The following is a 21,275-nucleotide window of genomic DNA, read 5'->3' as shown; positions in this document are numbered from 1 at the left end:
GGAGGGAGGGAAGGAAGGAGGAGGAAAGTAAGCATGGCATTGACTGTGCATGCATCTCGGGGATTCTTGTACCTGTTTGGAGGTGATCTGGCCCTGGCCCTGTCCCTGAATAAAAGCATGGATGTGAAGGTGTGTGTGGGGCCTGCCCTAAGCAGTCGGAGTGTTTCTGTGAGGGTGGCGGTGTTCCAGGGCCCCTGTATGTGAGTGTGGGAGCACACAGGGACGTGGCGGGTGTGACTTTGTGGTTGCAGGTGTGACTCACACCATGGCTGGGTAGCTTAGGGGTCTCAGATTCCCTCCTGCCTCTGTGAGACTCTGCCTGTGTTCCTGTTTGACAGCAGACATTGTCATAGTAGGACTTCATGTGTCTGGTTGTCTGTCCGGTGTGTCCATCTTTGTGTCTGTGTGATCCTGTGTGTCTGTGCAGGAAAGGGGGCTGTGTCTTGTGGCCCGTGCGTGTCCTATGTCCGTGGCATGGTATGAGTTGAGGTGGTTTTCAGCAATGGACCCGTGTTGGAGGGGACTCAGTGAGGGGGCCATGGTGATATGGAGCAGGCCTGGTTGGTGTAGATGAGAGGAGGCAGCTCTGGGCCGGCCTGGCCTCCAGGAGCCAGAGGAGGTCACCCCATATGATGGTCCCAGATCATTTACTGCCTCCACAAAGGGCCACAGGGCCTGGTGTTTGAGAGGCTGGTAAGATTTGCCTTCATGGAGGAGCACAGCAGTTGGGAGGAAGTTACTCTGATGAGAGCCTAGACAGGCCCGGGGCACTTGGGGTCTGGTCCAGGAACTGCTGTGCCCCGCCACGTAGCCCTAGGCAGATCACTGCCCATCCCTTGGCCCAGCTCTTCATCTTGGCAGGAGGGAGGCGCACAGTTCCTCCCCTGCCGTATCTTATTGAGTTGTTGTGACCCTCAAGGGGAGGTTTTTCAGTGAAAGCTGTGTGCTGTGTGGAGTCCGTGAGGCCTGGGTGATGCAGGAATGTGGCCTGGCCAGCTTGGATGGGCTGAGTTTGTGGAAGGAGCTGTGGTGCAGTCACTGTGATATTGGCCAACTGTGTGTCCTGAGGCCTAGGGGCAGCGTCTGTTTCGTGTACCCCATGCCAGGGAATGGTATATCTGCTTTCTCCCTAAAGAAGGAGTGCGTGTTGCTGGGCGTCAAAGGACAAGAGAGATTTGGGCCCTTTTATATCTGTACCTGGGAAGGAGGGCTGTGGAGCAGGTGGAGGGCAGGCTCTGCCTGGTAGGGGCCACACCCCTGAGGTCCAAGGCAGGAGGGAAGAAATGGGAAGGGAAGGGATCCCATCTCTGGTTTTCCTGCAAACAAGGCAGTCAGTCTGTCCTTTGTAGACAAGTAGAGAATGTGGGGGACGGCATCAGGAAGGTGGGGTTCTCAGTAACTCTTCAGGTCAAGCGGTATTGATCCCTGAAGGATCAGGGATGTCTCAGATAGCCCAAGTGTGGCCATGAGCCTGGGATAGCCTGGCCGGGAGCACTGATAGGACAGGCAAAGGCTGGAATGAAAGGTCAAATCCACTTTCCTGGGTGCGTCGCCAGAGGCTGGAGCAGTTACTGAGGCATTGTGGGTGGAGCAGTGTGCCCCATCCCTGATCCAGCCATTCAGGATTCCCCTTATACTTCATGCCCAGGGAGAGGGGGTAGTTGACCTCTGTCCCAGGAAGGGATGCACTTGGCAGATGTTCAGTAGGAGGAAAGGAGGGTGAATCCCCTCACAGTTCCTAGAGGGCAGTCCTAGAGGTTAATGCGGGGTCCCAGTCTGAATTCCAGCATTTGGGAGGGGTTTCTTTTCCTTTCCTCCAAGAAGGTGCCAGAATTGCTCAGACCCCAAGAATTCTATCCAGAAGACCCCTATTTGGAGAAGAGATAAATTTCTTGGAAGCACCTCAGAAAGCCTCCATGTGGCTGTGAGGGGACCTGCTAGTTCCGCCACCCAGCCCTATATCAGACCCAGGAAACTTCCCCATCTGCCTTGCCATTCTGGCTGGTTACAGAGGCCATGCATCCACTCTGGGGCCAGAGCTTGGGTGGGCTTCTGGCTTTGCCCATACTAAGCTGTGTGACTTTGGATGGTCACTTTACCACTCCAGGACCGTCTCCCCCCACCACAATATGGGGATTCTAGAACCCAACCCCAAGGCTGTTCATGAAGTCGCAGTGTCCTGGTGATGCTGGGTAGGGGTCCAAACACCCTGCGCTCTTCCATTCATTTCTGAGAATGCTTCCTCCTCAAATCATTGGCCTCAAACTGAATCCCAAACCCAGCAAACCCTATCCCTTCCCTCCCACAGACCATTCAGAGACGACACATGTTAAGATGGCAGCTTTAATCATATTGGCCGAGGCCCTCAGGCTTGCTCCACTGTAGACCTCCTTGGGCACATGCCCACTGTTGGCCATGCCTAGAACGCTCTTCCCAAGTACCACTGCCCTGTGGCCACTGATGCGGAAACCTGAGGTTGTGTCAGTCTGTGGATCTCTTGGGTCTCTGTGCCTGTCTGCCTTAGAGACCTGCTGGAAACTTAGGTCAGGGTTTGTAAAAGCCTTAATCCTACTCTTCTGGCCATTTCTAGCTGCTCCTGGGGACTTGGCTCGGTCCTTCTCCCAGGGCAGGGCCAGTCGTGGTATGAGGCTGGTTGGGGAGGAGTGTCTCCACCACTGCAGCAGGCTTTCCACCTGGGCTGAAAATCCTTGTGCTTTTGAGACCGACATGAAGAACTGAGCTGCTGGGGGCAGAGGCCTAGCCCAGGCCCTCAAGGCAGGAGACATGCAGAAGTCAGTTGCCTCTGAGCATAGACATGTGGACATCCAAATTCTCAGCTGCCACAGGGGCCAGGGCATAGTCCAGTGACTCAGCAACCTTCCAGATCAGGATATAAGGGAAGGCCTCCAGGGGAGGGCCAGGCCCCAGGCCCCAAACTTTCCAGAAGGAGCCCCAGGCCTGCAGGGGCATCTGCAAGGTTGGAGTTCTGACCCAAGTGGGCCTCAGGAGAGAGGAGAGCCCCCTCCAGGGGAGGCCATGGCTGACAGAGGGCTGGAGCCAACGAGGAGGCGGTGGAGCCAGCTCCCAGTGCACTCCCCATGCAGACATGCTTCTGCCAGCTCTTATGGGTTCCCTGATCTCCACGTTAGGTTCAGGCTGAGACAGACAAGGTTTCAGCTAACGCCCATTCCGGTCCGTGAGAGTCTTGGTGCGGCTGCCACTCCTTCGGTGATCCGCAGGGGTGGAAGCACTGGTGGTGTACGTGTCGTAACTGTGGTCTGAGCATCCAGAGAGCTCATCGGAGACCTCCATGCCGTCACTGATCTCTGTGGGGCCAAAGGATGGCAGAATGGGAGTGGGGAGAGTGGGGTCAATGAGGATGGCTGGCAGATGCAGTGGCAAGAGTACCCTGCAGCAAGCCCTGGTCAGGCACTTGGAGGCTGATGAGATCACTGGACTTGGGTCTGCTGCTGAGTTGGCTTTCAAGGCCCTCCTTGGACTCTGCAGACGCTCAGTCTCCTCTCCTCTGCTGTTCTGCCTTCCAGCCCCAGACAATCATCTGTCCCCTCCTGACCTTTGTGCCCGTGTGTTTATTCTACTCAGGGCCTTTGTACACATTGTCCCCTCTCCTGAGAGTGATCTCCCTGTCAACACCTCCTTTTCTTAAAATCTGGCTCAGTTGTTCTCATCTCTGTTATTACCACCTCCTAAAAGCCTCCCCTGAGCCCCCTCAAGCTGGAATGGGGCCTCCTCACGGCCCCCCGAGCTCCTGTTTCCCCCTGCCCCATCACCTCTTCTATCGTCCCTACCTGTGACCCCACTAGCCGGAGTACATGCAGCACAGTGGGGAGGTCTGGGCATCTGTGTCTTGCTGTCTGGTACAGCACTGAGCATAGAACAGAGGCTCAGAAAAGGTCTGCTGAGTGGAGCTGAGCCCACCCTGAGAGGAGGGGAGGCTGAGGGGCTCTGTAAAGGACTTTTCAGCCTGGAGTGGGCAGGGTGGGGGAGGACTGTGGCTGGCCTGAGCCTGCCCTCAGAAGGTGCTCAATGAATGGCCTTTGGCACTGAAGGATGGGGGGCCTGGAGGTACAGAACCTGCCAGGTCTAGGGGCTGGCCTGTTTTTTCTGTTCGTTCTCCCTGCTCCTTCTGACTTCTCTGGGCCAGGCTGTAGGAGCCTGGGCACCCCAGGTGGGTGCCTTTGGCCCCTCGTCCCAGGAGCTCCCCAGTGTGGCTAGAGGGCTGCGGGTCACCAGGGGAGGCACTCCAACCCACCCTTAGTGCTCAGGGAAGCTCCTTTTGAGCCAAGGCAGGAGAATACAAGTGCCCCATAGGCAAGAATCTGGGACTCCTAGGCACCTAACACAGTAACAAGTTCATCTGTTGAAGGAATGAATAAATAAAGGGGTGAATGAATGAGTGGATGTTCACACCGTCCCAGGAACCAGCCCCCAAATCAGTCACCCCCACTGGGGTGTCATTCATTCAGACAGTGGTTACTGAGCATACCTCTGGGCCAGGTGTGGTTCTAACTGTCAAGCACGCTGTGAAGCAGTGCCAGTCCCTTTTACAGAGGAGTCTGACGCCAACATGCTCTCGTTCACCTGTCTAGTTGGGGACAGAGCTGGGATTTGAACCCCAGCCCATCTGGCTTCTAAATATCCCTCAAATCTCTCCTCTCCTCTGTGTTCCCACGTTCAGTCTCTCCCGAGTTACTGGTTTCTTTGCCTCCAGCTTCCCCCTCTTGTCCACCATCCATACTTGTTATAGGTGGAATTGTGCTCTCCCCCAAAATCATAGGCTGAAGTCCTAACCCCCAGTACTGCCAGAATGTGACTTTGAGAATAAGGTTGTTGCAGATGGTAATTGGTTAAGATGAAGTCATTAAGGTGGGCCCCAGTCCAGTCTGCCTGGTGTCCTTATGAAGAGGGGAGATTTGGACACATAGATGCATACTGGGAGATCACCATGTCAACACAAAGAGGACCACCCACAAGTCAAGGAGAGAAGGACCAGATCCTTCTCCCATGGCCCTCAGAATTAAGCGACCCTGCCAACACCTTGATTTTGGACTTCCAGCCTCCAGAACAGAGACAATAAATTTCTGTTGGTTAAGCCCCCCAGCTTGTGGTGCTTGTTATGGTCCTACTGTAACAAGGACAGACCTGCCCATGACCTCGCTCTGCTTTCAGGGTGAGGCCTGAGTGTCTCCCTAGTGCCTTGCTGGGGTAAGTGAACATGAGGCCACCCCTCATGCCATATGGATTGGTGGATAGTTCTTGGTACCCCAGTAAGCCATAGTCCCTCACTACCTCTGAACATTGGCTTTTCCTGCCTGGGTACCCTTCCTTTCCTCTGCTCAGTCAGCCTTCATCTCCAACCCACTACCCAGGCTCCTCCTGTGCGACCTTCCTATTCCAGCTAGGTCACCCTGCAAAGTGGGCCCCGAGAACTTCACTGCCCCAGAGAGCTCTGACCACTCTCTTCTGTTACCCCACTCTGGCTCAGCATGCCCGTTAGAGCTCTAGTGGCACCCAGTTTTCTTTTCTTTCTTTTTTTTTAAAAGATTTTATTTATTTATTTATTTATTTATTTGACAGACAAAGATCACAAGTAGGCAGAGAGGCAGGCAGAGAGAGAGGGGGAAGCAGGCTGCCCGCCGAGCAGAGAGCCCGATGCGGGGCCCGATCCCAGGACTCTGGGATCATGACCTGAGCCGAAGGCAGAGGCTTAACCCACTGAGCCACCCAGGTGCCCTGAGCTCTAGTGGCACCCAGTTTTCTATGTATTTATTTATACAGCTCCCTCTTCCATCAGACTGGAATGTCAATGGGGGCTGGCAGCCAGCAAGAGTGAAAAATTAATATTTACGGTGTATAAACCAGCAGAGAGAGGTGAGACATAAAAGCAGCCCCTGCCCACCACCCGTGTGGCTGACAGCCACGGGGTCTGGAGCTGATGACTGCGTGAGGAGGGGTGTGAGTTTCTCTCTGTGTCTGTGAAGCCAGGGGCACAGATGTTTGTCCATGCTCTCTGTGTTCCTGCCTATTTGTGTCACCTGCAGGTGTGTGTGCATGTGGGGGGCTGGAGGTAACCAAGCCCATGGCCTGCCTCAACTTGCAGGGCTGCCTACCTGAGAAGATGAGCTTCTCCTTCATGATGCTGACGTCCCGGCTGGTCCGACGTACTGCAGCACTCAGCATGATCTGCTCAGGGTTGTAGCTCCGTATGCCGCCCAGGCGCCACCTGCAGAGATGGCCCACGGGCACAGGTCCTTTCCCACCCTTCCCTGGAGCAGGGTCCTGTCCAGTCCCAGAGCCTATCTGGATTTGGCCTGAGAGACTGGCAAGACTCTTGTCTGACTACAGATGGGGAAACAGAGGCCCAGATGAAGGCAGAGCTATAGGGCTTGAGTCGGAGTCTACTGACTCTCAGCCAGGGCTCTCCGGCCTCCCCCTTGTCCCCGGAACCCAAGATCAGGTCCCCTTGCCCCGAAGATGGTTTGTTTGGGGCTGGGGAGTTGTGTGTCAGGTGCCCACAGTTGCACACAGACTCTGAATGGGACAAATTGGGGGAGAGCTTGGCAGGCATGACTCTGACACCCATCTGTGGGGTACACACCAATCTCAGGGAGTCCCAGCTGCTGGATCCTCCAGCTTCCTCATCAGGGCCAGGCTAGTGAAGCCAGAGGGGAAGTGAGGGAGGGAGAGGAGGCTGTGGGGGCCTTGTCTCCACAGGTTCAGAGGCAAGGGTGTCAGGGCCATAGGCTGCTCTGCTCCAGCAGCCCTGGAGGAGGGGCCTCTTCCCTCGTGGGGAGGCGGGAATAAAAGGAGGCTGGCGGGCAAGAGATGGGGCTGTGCGGGACATGCAGGGGCCAGGCCGAGCCGGGGACGTGGATTCCTGTGCCCAGCCCAGGGAAGGTATTGCCTCAACAGGTCTTGCCCTGCAGTTCTTCTCAACCAGCCCCAAATCCCTGGTGTCCAAACATAAGACTTTTCCTGCAGACTAGACCGAAAGATTCACTGGACCCCCACCCCCACTCCCACCAAGAGAAGCAGGGGTCAGCTTGGAAATAAGAACCCAACCCCCCAGGCACTGAGTCCTGCTGGGGTGGAAGGGGGAGCCCAGACTCCATGAGAAATCAGGTGTTTCCAGATGGGGTCAGCACAGCAGAAATGGACAGACAGATGGACAGGCAGGTGGGTGAATTAAAAGAGCAGACAGACAGGGGAAAGCAAGAAGCAGAGGGGAAGGCAGCCTGTGGTCTGGCTGGGCTGGCTGCCCTACATGTCCTTGAGGGCAGCGACTGGGTCTCTCATTTGTCACAGTGTCCCTGGCGCCAACCTTAGTACCTGCTGTGTGACAGGTGCCCAGGGTATCTGTTGACTGTATGGGTGGAGGAAGGGGGCCTGCAGGGAATGGCTTCCCTCAGGGTCCCCTCCTCTGTCAGTCCTCTCCTGACCCCCATGAAGACTGTGTCATGGCCCTGGCTGGACACTGAGCGGGCCTGGCCTGTCCATTCCAGCACTTGGGCCACCTCGGCTGTCCCTAGCACCCTGGGGCTCCGACAGTGAAGGCCTGGCTCCTTGCTAGAGGCCCAGCACAGCAGCAGCACATGGGGGCATCTGCTGATGGAGAGGATGAAGGAAGGACCAGTACGTGTCCCTTCGCTGAGCAATGTCCCTTAGCCAGGGAGCAGTTTGGGAAGCTGTCACCAGGAGGGCCAAGGCTTTGGACCAAGGTGGGGGCTTGGATCCCCCGGACCTAGGACTCATGTTGGAAATTCATAGTAAGCCCAGGAGGAAGGAGTCATGCCAGGGTCTCTGCAGCCAGGTACATCTAGGACAGGAAGCTCAACCACTGGGGGGTTCCCCCAGGGGAAAGCAGGGAGGCTGTGTGTATAAGGTGGGAGGAGTCAGGTAGGAGGCAGAAATGGGGAGTGAGAGAGATTAGAGACACACAGAAAGATAAGCAATGATTCAAGAGGCAAAGCCCAAGGGGAGACACCGAGAGATGGGAAGGGAGAGACAGAACTTGGTAGGGTTTGCTCGGGGCAGTAGTGAAGGCCCCTGCAAGTGCCTGCCTTGGGAGGGGTGGCCAGGCACAGTCCCTCCCTGGAGGGAGCTGCTTTGGTGCTGAGAGAGGCCAGGTCAGCCACCTGCTAGGAAGCACTGGCTTCCTTTCATCCACAGAAACAGCAAGGGGAACCGGAGGGAGGCCACACATGGTGAGATGGGGAGAGGAGTGCAGGGGACAGCAGGAGGCATCAGGCTACCAGGGGAGGATTCTGGGAGGGTGGCCCACCAGGGACCCTGACCCAGGCATAGGCTTGGTGCACAGCAGGTTTTCGGGTGGAACTGGAGAAGGGGATGGTGAGGAAGAGGGAGAAAGAGGAGCAGGAGAGGAAGACCACACCAGAATTACCTGATCAAGTGATAGCTGTGAGAGGCCAGAGTGCAGCAGAGAGGGGGGTGGGGAGAGAGAGGAGGGACATGCGCCGGATCAGAGCGGTGAGTGACAGAGAAAGAACGTCAGTCAGGAATAAAACAGCCAGTTGTTTGTGGCCGGATTGGGGGCCCCTGCCTGCCCCTAAGCCCTCCCCCAGACAAACCCCCCACTTCCCCGCTGCCACCCTGACAGGCAGGAGGTCTCCAGCATGGCACACCTGAGTGCTGAGTGTTGGTGACAGCCCAGACCCTGGGGAACAGGTGAGGACATAGCCGGAGAGGAGCCCAACCCGCCTGAGTCCACAGAGCAGGTCATGGCCAAGGCTGGCTCTGGGCTCCCAGCTGGGTGCTCATTCCAGAAGCCACCCGTGCTGGCTGAGGAGGAGGGGCTGGGGGGCCCCCGCTGGGCAGTCCTACCCTGAACAGGCTGCCCAGGCAGGGCTTCTCCTGGCCACGGGCTCAGGAGGAGGGTTACCTGGCTGGGGCAGGGGCTGGGTCTGTGGGGCACGCAAGGGGGTCAGAGCCCACTCACTTCTGGAGCACGAAGATGCCGATGATGAGCGTGAAGGAGATCAGGTCCGCGGTCACCCACATGAGACAGTACTCATCAGGGGGCTGTGGACAGATGACCCATGGCCAGTTTTCAGTTCTGGCTGGTTCATACCAGACCTCCAGACAGGTTCCGTGGGGAGGATGACCCCAAGTTACCATTAGGGAAGGGCTACGGAGGATCTAGAGGGGACTTTGGGGCTTGGGGCCTTGAGATAGTATTTTGTAGGTGTGGGCTCTGAGCACTGTGGGCCTGTGTGTGTAGCATAAGAGACATAGTGGTCAGGGTGAAGGGGGCATGTGTTGTTAAGCTTGGAGGATTTGTATGTTTAAGGGGGCTCCGAGTGGAAGGGGAGTAAATGGAAGGGAGACAGCTGAATGTGGAGGTGTAAAGGCAGGCGTATGTGTGGAGAGGCGTAGGGCATCTGTGCGGGTGTAAGAGTACGTGTGTCACCGTAGGGTGTGGAGTGCAGGGGCTCCCACTCCGGGGGCCAGGGAGGGCAAAGCCTCCAGTGCGGCCAGGCCTCCCGGGCCCTTGAGCTCAGGTAAACTGGAGGAGGGACGGGGCTGCGCCTGGAGTCCTTGCTGTTGGTCAGCTCCTGTGACCTGAAAATGTGAGTGTCCTCATTGCTGCTGCTGCTGTTAGTAAGTCACTTCACCTTGTCCTGAGCAGAGCCCTTGGAGGTTTGTAAGGACAGTGGGCAGGTGGATGGACACATCGTCCATAACCTAGATTTGGTTCAGTGAGCCTGACACTGTCTCAGCCATAACGAGACCCTTGGACTGGCTATCACGTCCTCAGGGAGGTGGCAGTGGAGCACAGCGGGGAGGTCAGGGGTGCCCCGAGCGACTGGAGCTCAGGCTGTCAGGAGAGCTTCGCTCAGCCAGGTAAAAATTGGTTTTATTTGCTGTACTCTCAGAATAGCATATAATGTCCCCTATCCTTGTTCTGTTGTTACTCTTTTTCTAATGCCTTCCCTTCCTTTAAAACACAACATAATCAACCCCCAAAACCCAAGCCCCAAGTAGTAGTTTACTTCTCTAGGGCCGTTGAATGATGTTGTTCTCCCCATGGGCTGGGCCCAGGTTCTTCCCACCCCCTAGCGCCTCAGTGCAGACCCCAGAGGTCATGAAAATCCTCCTCCCATGCTGCTTCCCACTTGAGATCTCACCAGAGAGCCCCAAGCGTGGAGCCTGCCCCCACCTCATGCCCCAGGTTCTCTCGACACACCCCCAGGGACCCGCTGCCCCCCCCATTCCCCAACTCACCATGATCCAGAGCGGGGAAGGCACCTGGGACAGGGTGTGGGAGTTGTCGGACGTGACGGAGGGGACCCCCGCGCACCACAGCAGGGAGAAGAGCCAGGGCGCGTTGACCGTGTAGAGGTTCACACTCAGGTTCCAGGACGCATAGTCCCTGTGGGGCAGGCAGACAGAGGCGGTCAGCCCTCTGAGGGGGGCTTCTGGGCCCAGCGTGGGACCCCTTTATGAACCCACTGTCCTCATAGCTGTCCCCGAGAAAGGAGTCTCCATCCCCAGAGGACCAAGCTCAGACAACACCTAGACCTAATACTCTCGAGCTCTACTCTCTGAACCACGAGCCCCAGCGCATCCGACCCCCACCCCCACCACGTGAGCTGGGGTGGGTACCTGAGCTCCTGGCGGGACACCTGAGTGTAGCGCAGGTTCAGCCTCTGGATGTGGCCTCTCCGCAGGCTGGCGGCTGCTTCCTTGGAGCCTGAAGTCTGCTGGAAACCAGGAGCCACCTTCCGCACGAAGGGCCTCTGCCAGTTGGGCAGCCACATGACCTGCAGGCGGGAGCAGGCGGCCTCACCTGGGGTTACAGCGTCTACCCCTCCTAAAGCTCCTGGGAGGGTTCAAGGCGATGGGATGCGGCCCACAGTGAGGCTCACATGTAATAAGCATCTACAGGGGACAACGTGGTCCAGCCGAGCCTGTGAAACTGCTCTCCCCTCCGGACCCCTATCCCAAGACTGATAACCCACGTCACTCTGCAGCTTGCCACCAGTCCCTTGTGCTGCCACGAAGTGGTTTCTGATTTCTCTGATCTCCGAGTGTGAGTCCGCAAGGATGCGGAAATAGCAGTGTTCCAGAGAGCCTGCTCCTGCCCACTGTCCACTCTGAAGGCCTTCCTTTTTTCCCTCTGGACCCTGGGCTAACCTGTCAGGAGGGCAAGGGGTGTGCTCCCCCTTTTTGCCCCGGTGGAAGTGGAGGTCTGGGCGGGCAGTGTGGAGGTGGGGGCCTCACCTGGTGCTGGGGGAAGCCAGAGTGCAGCAGGGCGTCCAGCGTGGCATTGAGGAAGCTGTTGCGGTAGGGGTGTTCACGAGGTGGTTCTCGCAGGTTGAGCAGCAGGGTGGCGTTGCCCTTGGCCAGCTCCAGGAGCTCTGCCAAGCTGCAGATGGACTGGTTCTGTGCCTCCCTGTGGTCGGAGGGCGAGAGGGAGCTGGCCGTCCAGAAGGGGTCCGTCTGGCAGAGACAGGGGTACACATGGCTACATCACCAGCACCCCCAATACTGAGGGGCTGCTGGGGCACGGGGTCAGGTGACCTTCTGGCTGGGGCCCTGTGGGGGGGTCTAGAAGACCCCAAACCTAGCTTACCCACGCCACCCCGGTTTTCTGGAAGTCATTTGCTTGGGAATTCTCCCAGACGCCTGCACATTCTCCTTTAGTAGCATTTCATAGGAACCAGTCTCCCTCTGGAGTTTCACAAAGTCACAGTTTTTACCTGTTAACTCTCATCATTGCCGTCAACTTTTTCTGACGGGGAAGATAGAACCAGAACAAGCAGTGACGACCACGCCACATGGCACCCGGGCTCCCCGGCGGGAGCTCAAGCAGGCCTCTAACTGGCCTGGCTGCAAGTCCCTGCTGCTAAGGTACTAGCGGTCCTCTGAGCTGCTGGCCACCCCTGGCCCCCTCATTCCGTGGGGTCCTGCCTGTGTGGTCCATGCCTAGGGCTGGGACAGGTAGAGCCACACCTTCAGGAACCACTGGCCAGCATTGAGCCTCTGCAGGATGGTCCAGTTGAGCATGGAGGCGGGTCTGCGGGCGAGCTCTGGGAACTCCTGCTCCACGTTGGTGGTTCGACGTAGGGTGTTGTCGTGCATGAGGAAGGGCACGCCGTCCAGGCTGCGGGAAGGTGGGATCCCCACATCACTGTCCACCCAGGTCCCTCACCTGCCTGCCAGTGATCCCTCCCCAACCCCCACACACTCCTTCCCACCCACGTACACCAGCCCCCATGGGACCCAAGCGGGCTTTGCTTCTTTCTGGGCCTCAGGCTCCCTCTGTGCACAAGGTGGATGGGGTGAGTCCCTCTGGCTTTTTGTGAGGGTTAGAGTGGGATAGCAGAAAGGTGCTACCTCATTTGACAATGGGAAAGGCAATTATCTAGCTTAAGCCCACTAGCGCGGGAAGTGGTAGAACTTGATGAGAACCCAATCCATGTGATGCCATAATAGGACAGGACAAATGCAGGCCCTCTGGACACATTCCCCTCTACCGCCCTCCTCCTCTACCCCACTGGGGCTGCCAGTAGCCCATGTGGTTTCTTAGAAGGGGTATGCATGGCCCCCTTCCTCAGGGCATCTTACCACCACCTGCTGGAAGATGATGAACACACAGTTCTGTGGTGTCTACACTCGGAGCCTCACACGCGTGGTGCCCTCACTCACTGCACCACCTGTGTAAACTGTAGGTGGTAGCCCCCACTTTCCCATTCTCAGAGCTCCTCTGTTGTGAGATGGCTATGAATTCTCAACCTTTGTACTAATAGGTGCTTTTGCAATCTCTATGTTGAGAACACAGAAGTCATTTTATGTGGTCTTTGAACATCACAGTGACTATCTCGTTCTGCGTGTGCTTATCTCCCTCACCTGTGTTTGAGCTCCGTCTTGCTGAGCCACATACAGCTGGCCTCTCCTTCGACTGCATCTGTGGCAGGACTCTAGATCCCACTCCCCTACCTCTGCTTGAACCATGAGCACCTATCTGTCTCCCTATTTTGTATCCTGGCATTTGGCACAAACAAGGTGTGGGCCCTCAGTGGCTTATCCAAGCCTCTGCCCTCCCATCTCTGAAGCTCTGGGACCTGAGGTTCAGCAGAGTCCCAAATGTGGATGCAGCAGGGATGATGGGGGACTGTGGTCCTCCCAACAGCCACACCTACCTGATGGTGACATCAGCCTGTAACCCATACAGCTTCTGCTCCAGGGCCTTCCGGAAGGACATCAGCGTGTGCTCTGGGGCCAGCTGAGCAGGAGAGGAGAGCCAAAATTTTAGCTGATACACATCTCCCCCGCTGACGCAGAAACTTGTGTGTCAGGAGGCTGGAGTAAGCCTGCTTCTAGTTCCCGCTCATCCAGGCAGTAGCTGTGGGACCCTGGGCACCATGCAGCTTCTCTGAGGCTCCATTTCCTCATCTGTTAAATTGTGCCTGCCTTACAGGTTTTGTTGGTGGGGGAGGAGGCAGAGGTGGTTAGTGTTGATGTACATAAATGTGGGGGTGTGAAGGCTCTTATACAGCTCTCTGCCTTGTGGTAGTCTTGGACTGGAGCTGCAAGCCATGTTTCCTCCTGGTTACCCCCGGGGTCTGGGTGGAGATCCCAGAGGGAGAGGAGGGGGTACTCAGGATGGCAGTTTCCATGGGGCGCCCAGTTTTTGCATGTGTACAGACATGACAAGACCATCTCCTAGATGGTTCCATGGATTATAAGCCCCCAACATGTTGCCTGGTATGCAGTAAGTGCTTGATAAGGGACTACTATTAATCCTATAGCATATAAATCAGAAGATTCTGGTTCTAGCCCTGGCCCTGCCATAGCTTTGTGACCATTGGTGCATCTTTTTCTCCTATGGACCTCAGTTTCCCTGTTTTCCCCTTGGGGGTGATATTCAGTGTTCTCTGAATTCACTTGTCCTTCAAGTTGGGAGTCAGAGTTCCAAGTGTCCCTCCCTGGTCTGTTCGGTTTGAAGACCCTGTCATACCCTGTGTCACCACTGGGGGTCACAACCATACCAAGGATTGGACTAGGAGCCAGAGCAGTGCAGGCTAGGCTGGAAGGGGAAGGGAGGTCTGGCAGTAAGGGATGGGCCGATCTCATTCCCATCAAGACACACTTGTGCCCTTCTTCTCTCCCTCTGGCCATGCTGCTCCCACATGTAACACATCCCCTTCCTCTGGGAGGTAGCCTGGTACAGCAAGGGCTGTGGGGCTGAGAAGGAATGATTCCACTTCCCTCTCACCTCACCTCTGCACCTTGGCTTCTCTAGCTGTAAAACAGGCTAATGTTATTGAGCTCATAGGAGAGAAGAGAGACAGCAGCAGTCTCTATAACTGAGCTCCTTTCTTCCTCTTTCCTTGGGGCAGAGCAGCTCTGGAGGACAGGGCTCCCTTCTCCCATTTGGGTGGGCTGTGTGAGGCCCCACTCGGAGGCAGAGGCGGCACAGGGCCTCAGAGACATCAGAGACAGGCATGGACTTGGTGGAGTTCCTGCCCCTCCTGCCTCTAAATGCCCTGCAGCCAGGCCTCCCCCTGAGGGGTGCCAGCGCTGGCCTGTGGGCTGCAGCTGCAGAAGGTAGATGGGGAGACACAAAGGAGCACAGCAGGGGCAATAAATACTCCCGGGGAGCAGAGGCAGTGAGGGGGAAGGGCAGAGGCTTTGTAAACTCAGGTCTCCTGGGGGTAGGGGTTGGCCCCTGGAGAAAGAGCTGTGGAAACTTAGCCCTCCCTGGCCAGCCTGGGGACCCGAAAAGGGCTCCAAGGAGCACACAGGATTTCAGGGTGACTCTTCATCCCTACATGCCTCAGACCTAAGCCCAGCTGGAATTCTGCTGTCAGGAATGTGTATGTGGGGGTGGCTGTCACAAACGGGTCCATACACCTAAGGGCACACAGATGCCCTCTCAGAGACAGCAGTGTGCACTCAGGCTTCTCACACCCAGATGCATGGGTCCAGAAGCAGTGACACACTCGGGTATAGACCCCAACACACATGCAGGCACAGTGACACATGGGGCCGTGTCAGACACGTGTGCCAGCCATTCTGCAGCCACCTTGGGGACGTGATCAGCCAGAGGCACAACGTGGGAAATTCTACAGGAGAAATGACTCTACAGGAGAAATGACTTCTTTGACATATAAACAGCATATGGAAAAAAGGGAGGGGGATCACCATATACTAGAAGATACTGGGGAGATGTGTCAGCCAGATGCGCCATGTGGTCCCCGTTTGCATCCTGATTGTTAACAACTCCGCTGTAAAAAGGAGCTTTTTGAGTCAACAAAGGAAAGCTAAACATGGGTGCAGTATAAGATAATATTAAAGAATTACTATTAATTTGGTTGGATGTAACAGCAGCATTGTAGTTGTCATTATATTAAAACAACAACAAAAAAAGTCCTTATGGATTAGAGATCCATCCTGAAGTATGTATAGGCAAAACAATATGAGGTCTGGATAGCTGAGATTTGCTTTAAAATATTACAGCAGAGGGGTTCCTGGCTGGCTTAGTCTGTGGAGCATGAAGCTTTCTTTTTAAAAAGATTTTATTTATTTATTTCTGAGAGACAGAGCGAGAACACGGGGTGTGGGGCGGGAGGAGCAGAGGGAGAGGTGGAGGGAGAGAATCCCAAGCAGACTCCATGCCGAGGGAAGAGCATAGCCTGACCTGGGGCTTGATCCCACAACCCATGAGATCATGACCTGACCCCAAACCAAGAATCCGATGCTCAACTGACTGAGCCACCCGGGTGTCCTGAGCATGCAGCTCAGGGTCATGAGTTCAAAACCAGCACTGGGTTTAGAGATTGCTTAAATAAATATACTTAAAAAAAAATCTTAAAATAGGGGTGCCTGGGTGGTGCAGTCAGTTGAGTATCCAACTCTTGGTTTCAGCCCAAGTGGTGATCTTGGGGTCGTGGGATTGAGCCCTGCATCTGGTCAGTGCTCAGGGTGGCGTCTGCTTGGGATTGTCTCTCCCTCTCCCTCTGTCCCTCCTACTTGTGTTCTCTAAAATAAATAAATCTTTTAAAAAATCTTAAAAATAAAATATCGTGGAAAAGAAAAAAGGGAGATAGAGGAAACGAGAGTGGCAAGAGAACTGATAAGTGTTGAATGTGGTCTTGGAGTCATTATACTATTCTTCTTTCTAGGATTCCTTATACCATTCTTGCAACTTCTATAAATAATAGAAAATTTTCTCATTAAAAAAAATAATCCATGCTGGGGCCACCCGGCTCCTTCCCTTTGGCTGAACACCACCCCTTCAGGGCATGAGCTTGGGTGATCTGGGTCCTGAATGGAGGAGGGCCTGTAATCTTGGGCTCCACCCACCTGAGGGGGCTGTGCTTCTAAGCTCTGCTCATGATCCTTTGTAGCATAAATCTCAGAGGGGACTGGTGAGACACACAGGCAACATGGGGCAAAACTGGACCCCAACCCCAGATCCCTCTGACTCCACAGCCATGGCCTTTCTAGCTAGTTTCCTCCAGGTACTGGGACCAGCAAGGGATATATGTTGGGAGGACTCCAGGGTCCAGTTTGGGCACAGGTGTCTGAATCTTACCTAGAAAATGGGCACAGTAACACTCACCACAGGTAGTGAGGAAGAACCTAAGGGTGATTCACAGCCCCATTGGACTCAACACCTCCTTTTAAAAGTTACTTTGTGAGGCCACCTTGACTACCCTGAAATTCAGTAACATCATGGAACTCTGAATCACTGCAGAAACCAAGAAAAAGCTCTCATGAAGTCCTTGAGCGCTCCCTGGGGGTGGGAAGTGGTACTGCTTCTGTTAAGAACCACAAGTTCAGGGTGTCCTTGAAGGAACCCCTGGTCCAGAGAAGGGAGAGGGCCTGCCCCAGAAAGCAGGAATGTCTCCCTCTTACTGTCTGTGCACCAGGCTCATAGCCGGGCCCTTCACGTGTGCTAAGTCCTACTTCACATGGCCCAGACACTTTCCATTAGCCCAGGATACAAGATGAGGAAATGGGCACGGAGCAGATAGGGATTGATCCAGGCTCCCACAGCTGCCGAAAGACCAAGGAAGCATGCCTCTGAACCCGTCCTCTCAAGTGGAAGGTCTGCTGTGGGGTCACAGGGCTCGGACTTTGACTTCTTCCTCTCTCCATTTCAACCCTGTTCAGCTACATTCCGATTAACAATGGGCTCTGAGCTGCACCCATCCCCTCCGGCCCCCACAGCCTGGAAGGTGTTCCTTCTGGCTATTGTAACCCAGGGTCCTGCTGTTCTCCCCACACCCGGCACTCTCTCCTGGGCCTTCCCAACCCACAACCTGGCCGGGTCTGTCCCTGGCCTGAAGCCTTCCCGTGTCTCCCCAGGGCCCTCAGGATAAAAGTTAAATATTTTTAGCAAGATGCCTTCAGGATGCTTCAGGATTCAGTCCCATCTAAGCTCCCTAGCTTTTCCACCAGTTCTCCCACATACCCTCTGGAAGGGATTACTACGGTTGCTACACTATGCTTATTCTGTCCCTTTCCCTACAAGGTCCTCCTTACAAGAGCTAGTCTTGGCCTGTCTCCCCCAGAATGGCAGCTCCTCCCCCCAACTCTGTTAGGACCCTCAGGTGGCACTCACCATGGGGGCGCCGCGGTGGCCGATGAGGGCAGGCTTGGGGCCCAGGTCCTTTTTCTCCATGATGCAGGGAGAGGAGATGGTGAGAGGTGCCAGGTACAAGGCAAACACAATGGCGAAGAAGGTACAGAGAATGGCCATCTGGGAGGCTGCAGACACAGGCTGTGAGTGAGGCTGTCTGGTGAACCGTGTGGCTCCCAGGAGGCCCACCCACGAACTGTGGGGGATGCTGGACCTTTCTTCCCTCCACCTGTCAGGACCCAGATACTCTCTGGGGACTCTGCACCATGGGCAGCTGCCACTGGGAAGGTGAGCTTGACTTCTAACTCCCACATAGACAGGCATGCAGACGAGGAGTCCTGAAGGGCCTACTGGGGCTGCAGCCTTCGGTGGAATGTGTGGGCCACTCTGAACCAGAACCCCCCCACGCCGAGAGCGACACCTTGTCCCCAGGCCACCTAGGTGAGGGCAGGTAGTCATACTTACAGGTCCGTTCTGCCCGGGCGAACTGTCCTGCCACAATCCAGGAGAGTGCAGTGATGGCGGCCAGGGCCCCGACGTGCAGGAATGGTGCTGTGCCCTTGTGTATGGGAAGGGGCAAGAGGGACCATTGGCTCGCAGCCATGTCCATTTCCTCTGGTCACCAGCATCCTGATAACCTGTCTCTATCCATGGGGCAGGCAACTCTGTCTCCGTTTTTCAGTGGAGGACACTCAGGGTGCAGAAACCCCAAGCTGTAGCCTCCTTCCTGCTCTGACTTACTCTGTGACCCAGACAGCTCCCTACTCCCTCTGGGCCTTTGGAGAGACGTGAGCCATGAAAAGGCATGAAAAAAAAAAAAAAAGCCATGAAAAGGCCTTGTTTGGAAGGTTCTGAGGAAGCGGCTGCCCAGCACCCCCCCCACACACACACACTCACCTGCAGGGAGATGAGCAGCACCTCCCATTCGTCCTCCCACAGCTGGGCCACGGCTGACATGGCTACCACTGTGGACACCAGGATGACCACCAGCCCTATCTGGAAGGGGAAGAGTCACCAGACAAGAGGATCAGAACAGGTGTGCCTAGACAGCCAGAGTGTCCCCAAGTGTGTCTGAGAGGGGAGCAGAGGCGGCGGGAGAGGCTGAGAGACACAGACACAGGGAGGAATGGAGAGTGCAAGAGAGACCCACAAAGCAGGGAGGCGGGGAAGTGGAGAAGAGGAATGACTGTAAGAGAGCCAGAGCCGGCCAGCCAGAAGCGACAGTGAGGGACAGAGGCAGGAGGAGGCTAGCGGACCTCAAGCGAACAGGAGGGAGGCTGGCGAGGAGAGAAGGTGGGAGGAAGCTGGGGGGAGGCAGAGGCGCAGCCCAGTCAGTGTTCAGCCCCACTGAGGGTGTGAGGAGGGAAGATATTCGGCCAGTGGGGACATCTGGACTCAGCCGGTCACTCTCCTAGCCCAGCCAGCAGCTCTTGGGGTGAAGGGTGACTTGTCCAGGCCATGCGGCCAGAGGTGGAAGAGCTGGGTCCCCAGCAGGAGCTGAGAGCCCCGGAGGTTGGAGCAAGCTGGAGTGAGCCGGGGTGCAGCCCCACCGGCCCCACTGCCAAGGCTTGCTCCCAGCCCCCACCTCCGAGCTTTGGTTTGGGTGGGGGTGCTGCCCTCTGAGCTGCCTCCTGGAGGAAGCAAGGAGTGTGACTCCAAGGGAAGACAACACAGGACCTCCACAGGACAGAGAGCTCCAGGGACAGATGAGTATGGAACATCTCATGCAAAGCCAGATGCTCCCCAAAACTAAGCGCAGCCCAGTATCTAACTACCCCACCCCCCGCACAGCCACCTTTGCCTCACTGCCAAGCCTGGCACCTTAAAGCTCAAGTCACACCTCTTCCCCAAATCCCCCAACTCCATAATGCGCCAGTCAAGGCCCCACCCTGCCCTACAGCTGCTGTCTCCCCACTGTCCCCCTTCCTGCAGCACCTTCCTCAAGGCAGCAGCCTTCTGAGAGCCCTCCACCAACTGAACAAGCCCGGATGGTGAGGGCACAGACAGCGGTGGATCCATCTCTGTCCCCTGCCAGGCAGGGAAGATTCATTTCTCCTGGGATTGAGTTTTCCTTTGGAGGTTTGGCACTACAGCCCATCAGCCCGGAGATGAACGTTCCCATAAGCAGCAGTGATGAGGCTGAGGTGGGTGGGGGTCTTTATGGCTGTAACGTACTGGCCTGGGGGACATGGGAAGAGGGGAGGCACAGGTAGTCAGAGGGCCTGTGTGCCCAGGGCTAGGGAAGGGATGTCCTGCTTTCCTTGTGTTTATTCTTCTAATGTCCCGGGTAAGGTCATGATCACCCTGATTTTATGCGCAGGGAAACCGCTCAGCAGAAGGGCTGGCATGTGTGTAGTTCTGAGGGGGCAGATCCAGAAGCAGACCCCTTCCTGCCTGTCCCAGAGGTTGTGCTCTTTCTGGAGTGTCACACTGCTGTGGAGGGAGGCCGAGGGGTGTGCTCGCCATCCCTGAGAATCCCTCCTCCACACACAGGCTCTCTGCTCCCGGCCCCGCTGCCCCCTCCAGGCCAGCCCTGCACACCGCAAAGGTCTCTGGAGGGTTGCTTCTGACAGTCTTACTACATTTAACTGCTAGTGGAAAGGCTTGCAGTAATGCTGATTTCCCATAATCCTAGCATGATTAAAATTGTTATTCTCTCCGAGTCTTGCCATTGCTGTCCTGGCAACCATTATGCTTAGAGGCGTTACTGCGGTGTTCAGTGTCTGTGGGGTCCCCCCCACCCCTCTGTCTCCTGAAGCTACAATAATAGCACTGACGCCCAACATGACCATTGTTCCTCACATCTGACTGGAAAGGGTAGAGTTCATGCAGAAGGCCCAGGGATGGCCCGCTCGGCTCCTGTGAAAGCGGTCTTTGGTCTTCTGCACAAGTAGGACTGTGGTTTGAGAGGACAGAGGAAGGGACAGGGACACAGGCAGCCTGTCCATGCAGCAAGGGGCTGGAAGCCAGGCTTGCAGAGGGGTCATAGGGCGGCCTTCCAGGGGCAGCTAGATGCTGGGCTCTGTGGTCCTCATGGCAGGCTGGGGTTTGGGGCTCTGCACGTCCCATCCTTCAGTCAGACCCCAACTCTGCAGCCCTACGGGGAGAGGCTAGCCTCCCGAAGCACATCTTCTGAGCTGTGCAATGGGAAGAGAGAGTGTCCACCTGAAAGGGGTATGGGGACAAGGGACAGAAAGCAGGTAGCGTGCCAGTAAGCACAGTGGTCAGCACCCAGAGAGTAAATGCTTGCTAAGTGTTAGTGGTAGCTTTTGAAAAAGCGGGCATTATACCAAATGAGCAAGATTATTACCGAGAGTAACCGACATACTGTGTGGAAAGTGTCAGACACACAGAATGAGCGCCGAGGACACAAGGCCATGGCTACCGTGAGGAGCAGCACCTAGCGCAAGTGTGCCTTCCTGAACAGCAGCTGGACAGGGAGGGGGCCGGACACCAGGAAGAATTGGGGACCCCGGCCTGGTTGGTCAGGAGGTGTGGGGGAGGCTGGGCCCAGCTCCCTTGGTAATTGGCGGTGTGGCTGCATGGTGCCCCACCCTCTTTTCTGGGCTAACAGCTTGAGTCACTGGCAGACACCTCCTCCAGGCAGCCCCTAGACTGGGGGCTGCTGCCGCTGTGGTAGAGG

General features: G+C 56.1%; 1 protein-coding gene across 6 annotated transcripts in view; it reads right to left on the bottom strand.

Moving 5' to 3' along the window:
• Window positions 1-2,327: 2,327 nt before the first annotated feature.
• Window positions 2,328-21,275, bottom strand: part of GDPD5 (glycerophosphodiester phosphodiesterase domain containing 5) — an 83,339-nt gene continuing 64,391 nt past the window's right edge. For 5 of the 6 annotated variants that reach the window (XM_032356680.1, XM_032356678.1, XM_032356679.1 and 2 more), the window contains 12 exons: window positions 18,530-18,628; window positions 18,098-18,191; window positions 17,615-17,760; window positions 13,185-13,267; window positions 11,995-12,145; window positions 11,263-11,481; window positions 10,645-10,802; window positions 10,264-10,411; window positions 8,978-9,060; window positions 8,423-8,437; window positions 6,132-6,244; window positions 2,328-3,326 (listed from right to left, as the gene is read on the bottom strand). In XM_032356680.1, the coding sequence (XP_032212571.1) occupies window positions 3,178-3,326; window positions 6,132-6,244; window positions 8,423-8,437; window positions 8,978-9,060; window positions 10,264-10,411; window positions 10,645-10,802; window positions 11,263-11,481; window positions 11,995-12,145; window positions 13,185-13,267; window positions 17,615-17,760; window positions 18,098-18,191; window positions 18,530-18,628 (1,458 nt within the window). In that variant the 3' untranslated portion in view covers window positions 2,328-3,177. The remainder of the gene's footprint in view (window positions 3,327-6,131; window positions 6,245-8,422; window positions 8,438-8,977; window positions 9,061-10,263; window positions 10,412-10,644; window positions 10,803-11,262; window positions 11,482-11,994; window positions 12,146-13,184; window positions 13,268-17,614; window positions 17,761-18,097; window positions 18,192-18,529; window positions 18,629-21,275) is intronic. The other variant, XM_032356683.1, reaches the window with a different exon arrangement.

Source organism: Mustela erminea, chromosome 9 (genome assembly GCF_009829155.1).
Source record: "Mustela erminea isolate mMusErm1 chromosome 9, mMusErm1.Pri, whole genome shotgun sequence".
NCBI classification, from domain to species: domain Eukaryota; kingdom Metazoa; phylum Chordata; class Mammalia; order Carnivora; family Mustelidae; genus Mustela; species Mustela erminea.
Note: the sequence above shows the minus strand (reverse complement) of the source record. Positions and strands in the feature narration are given on the sequence as shown.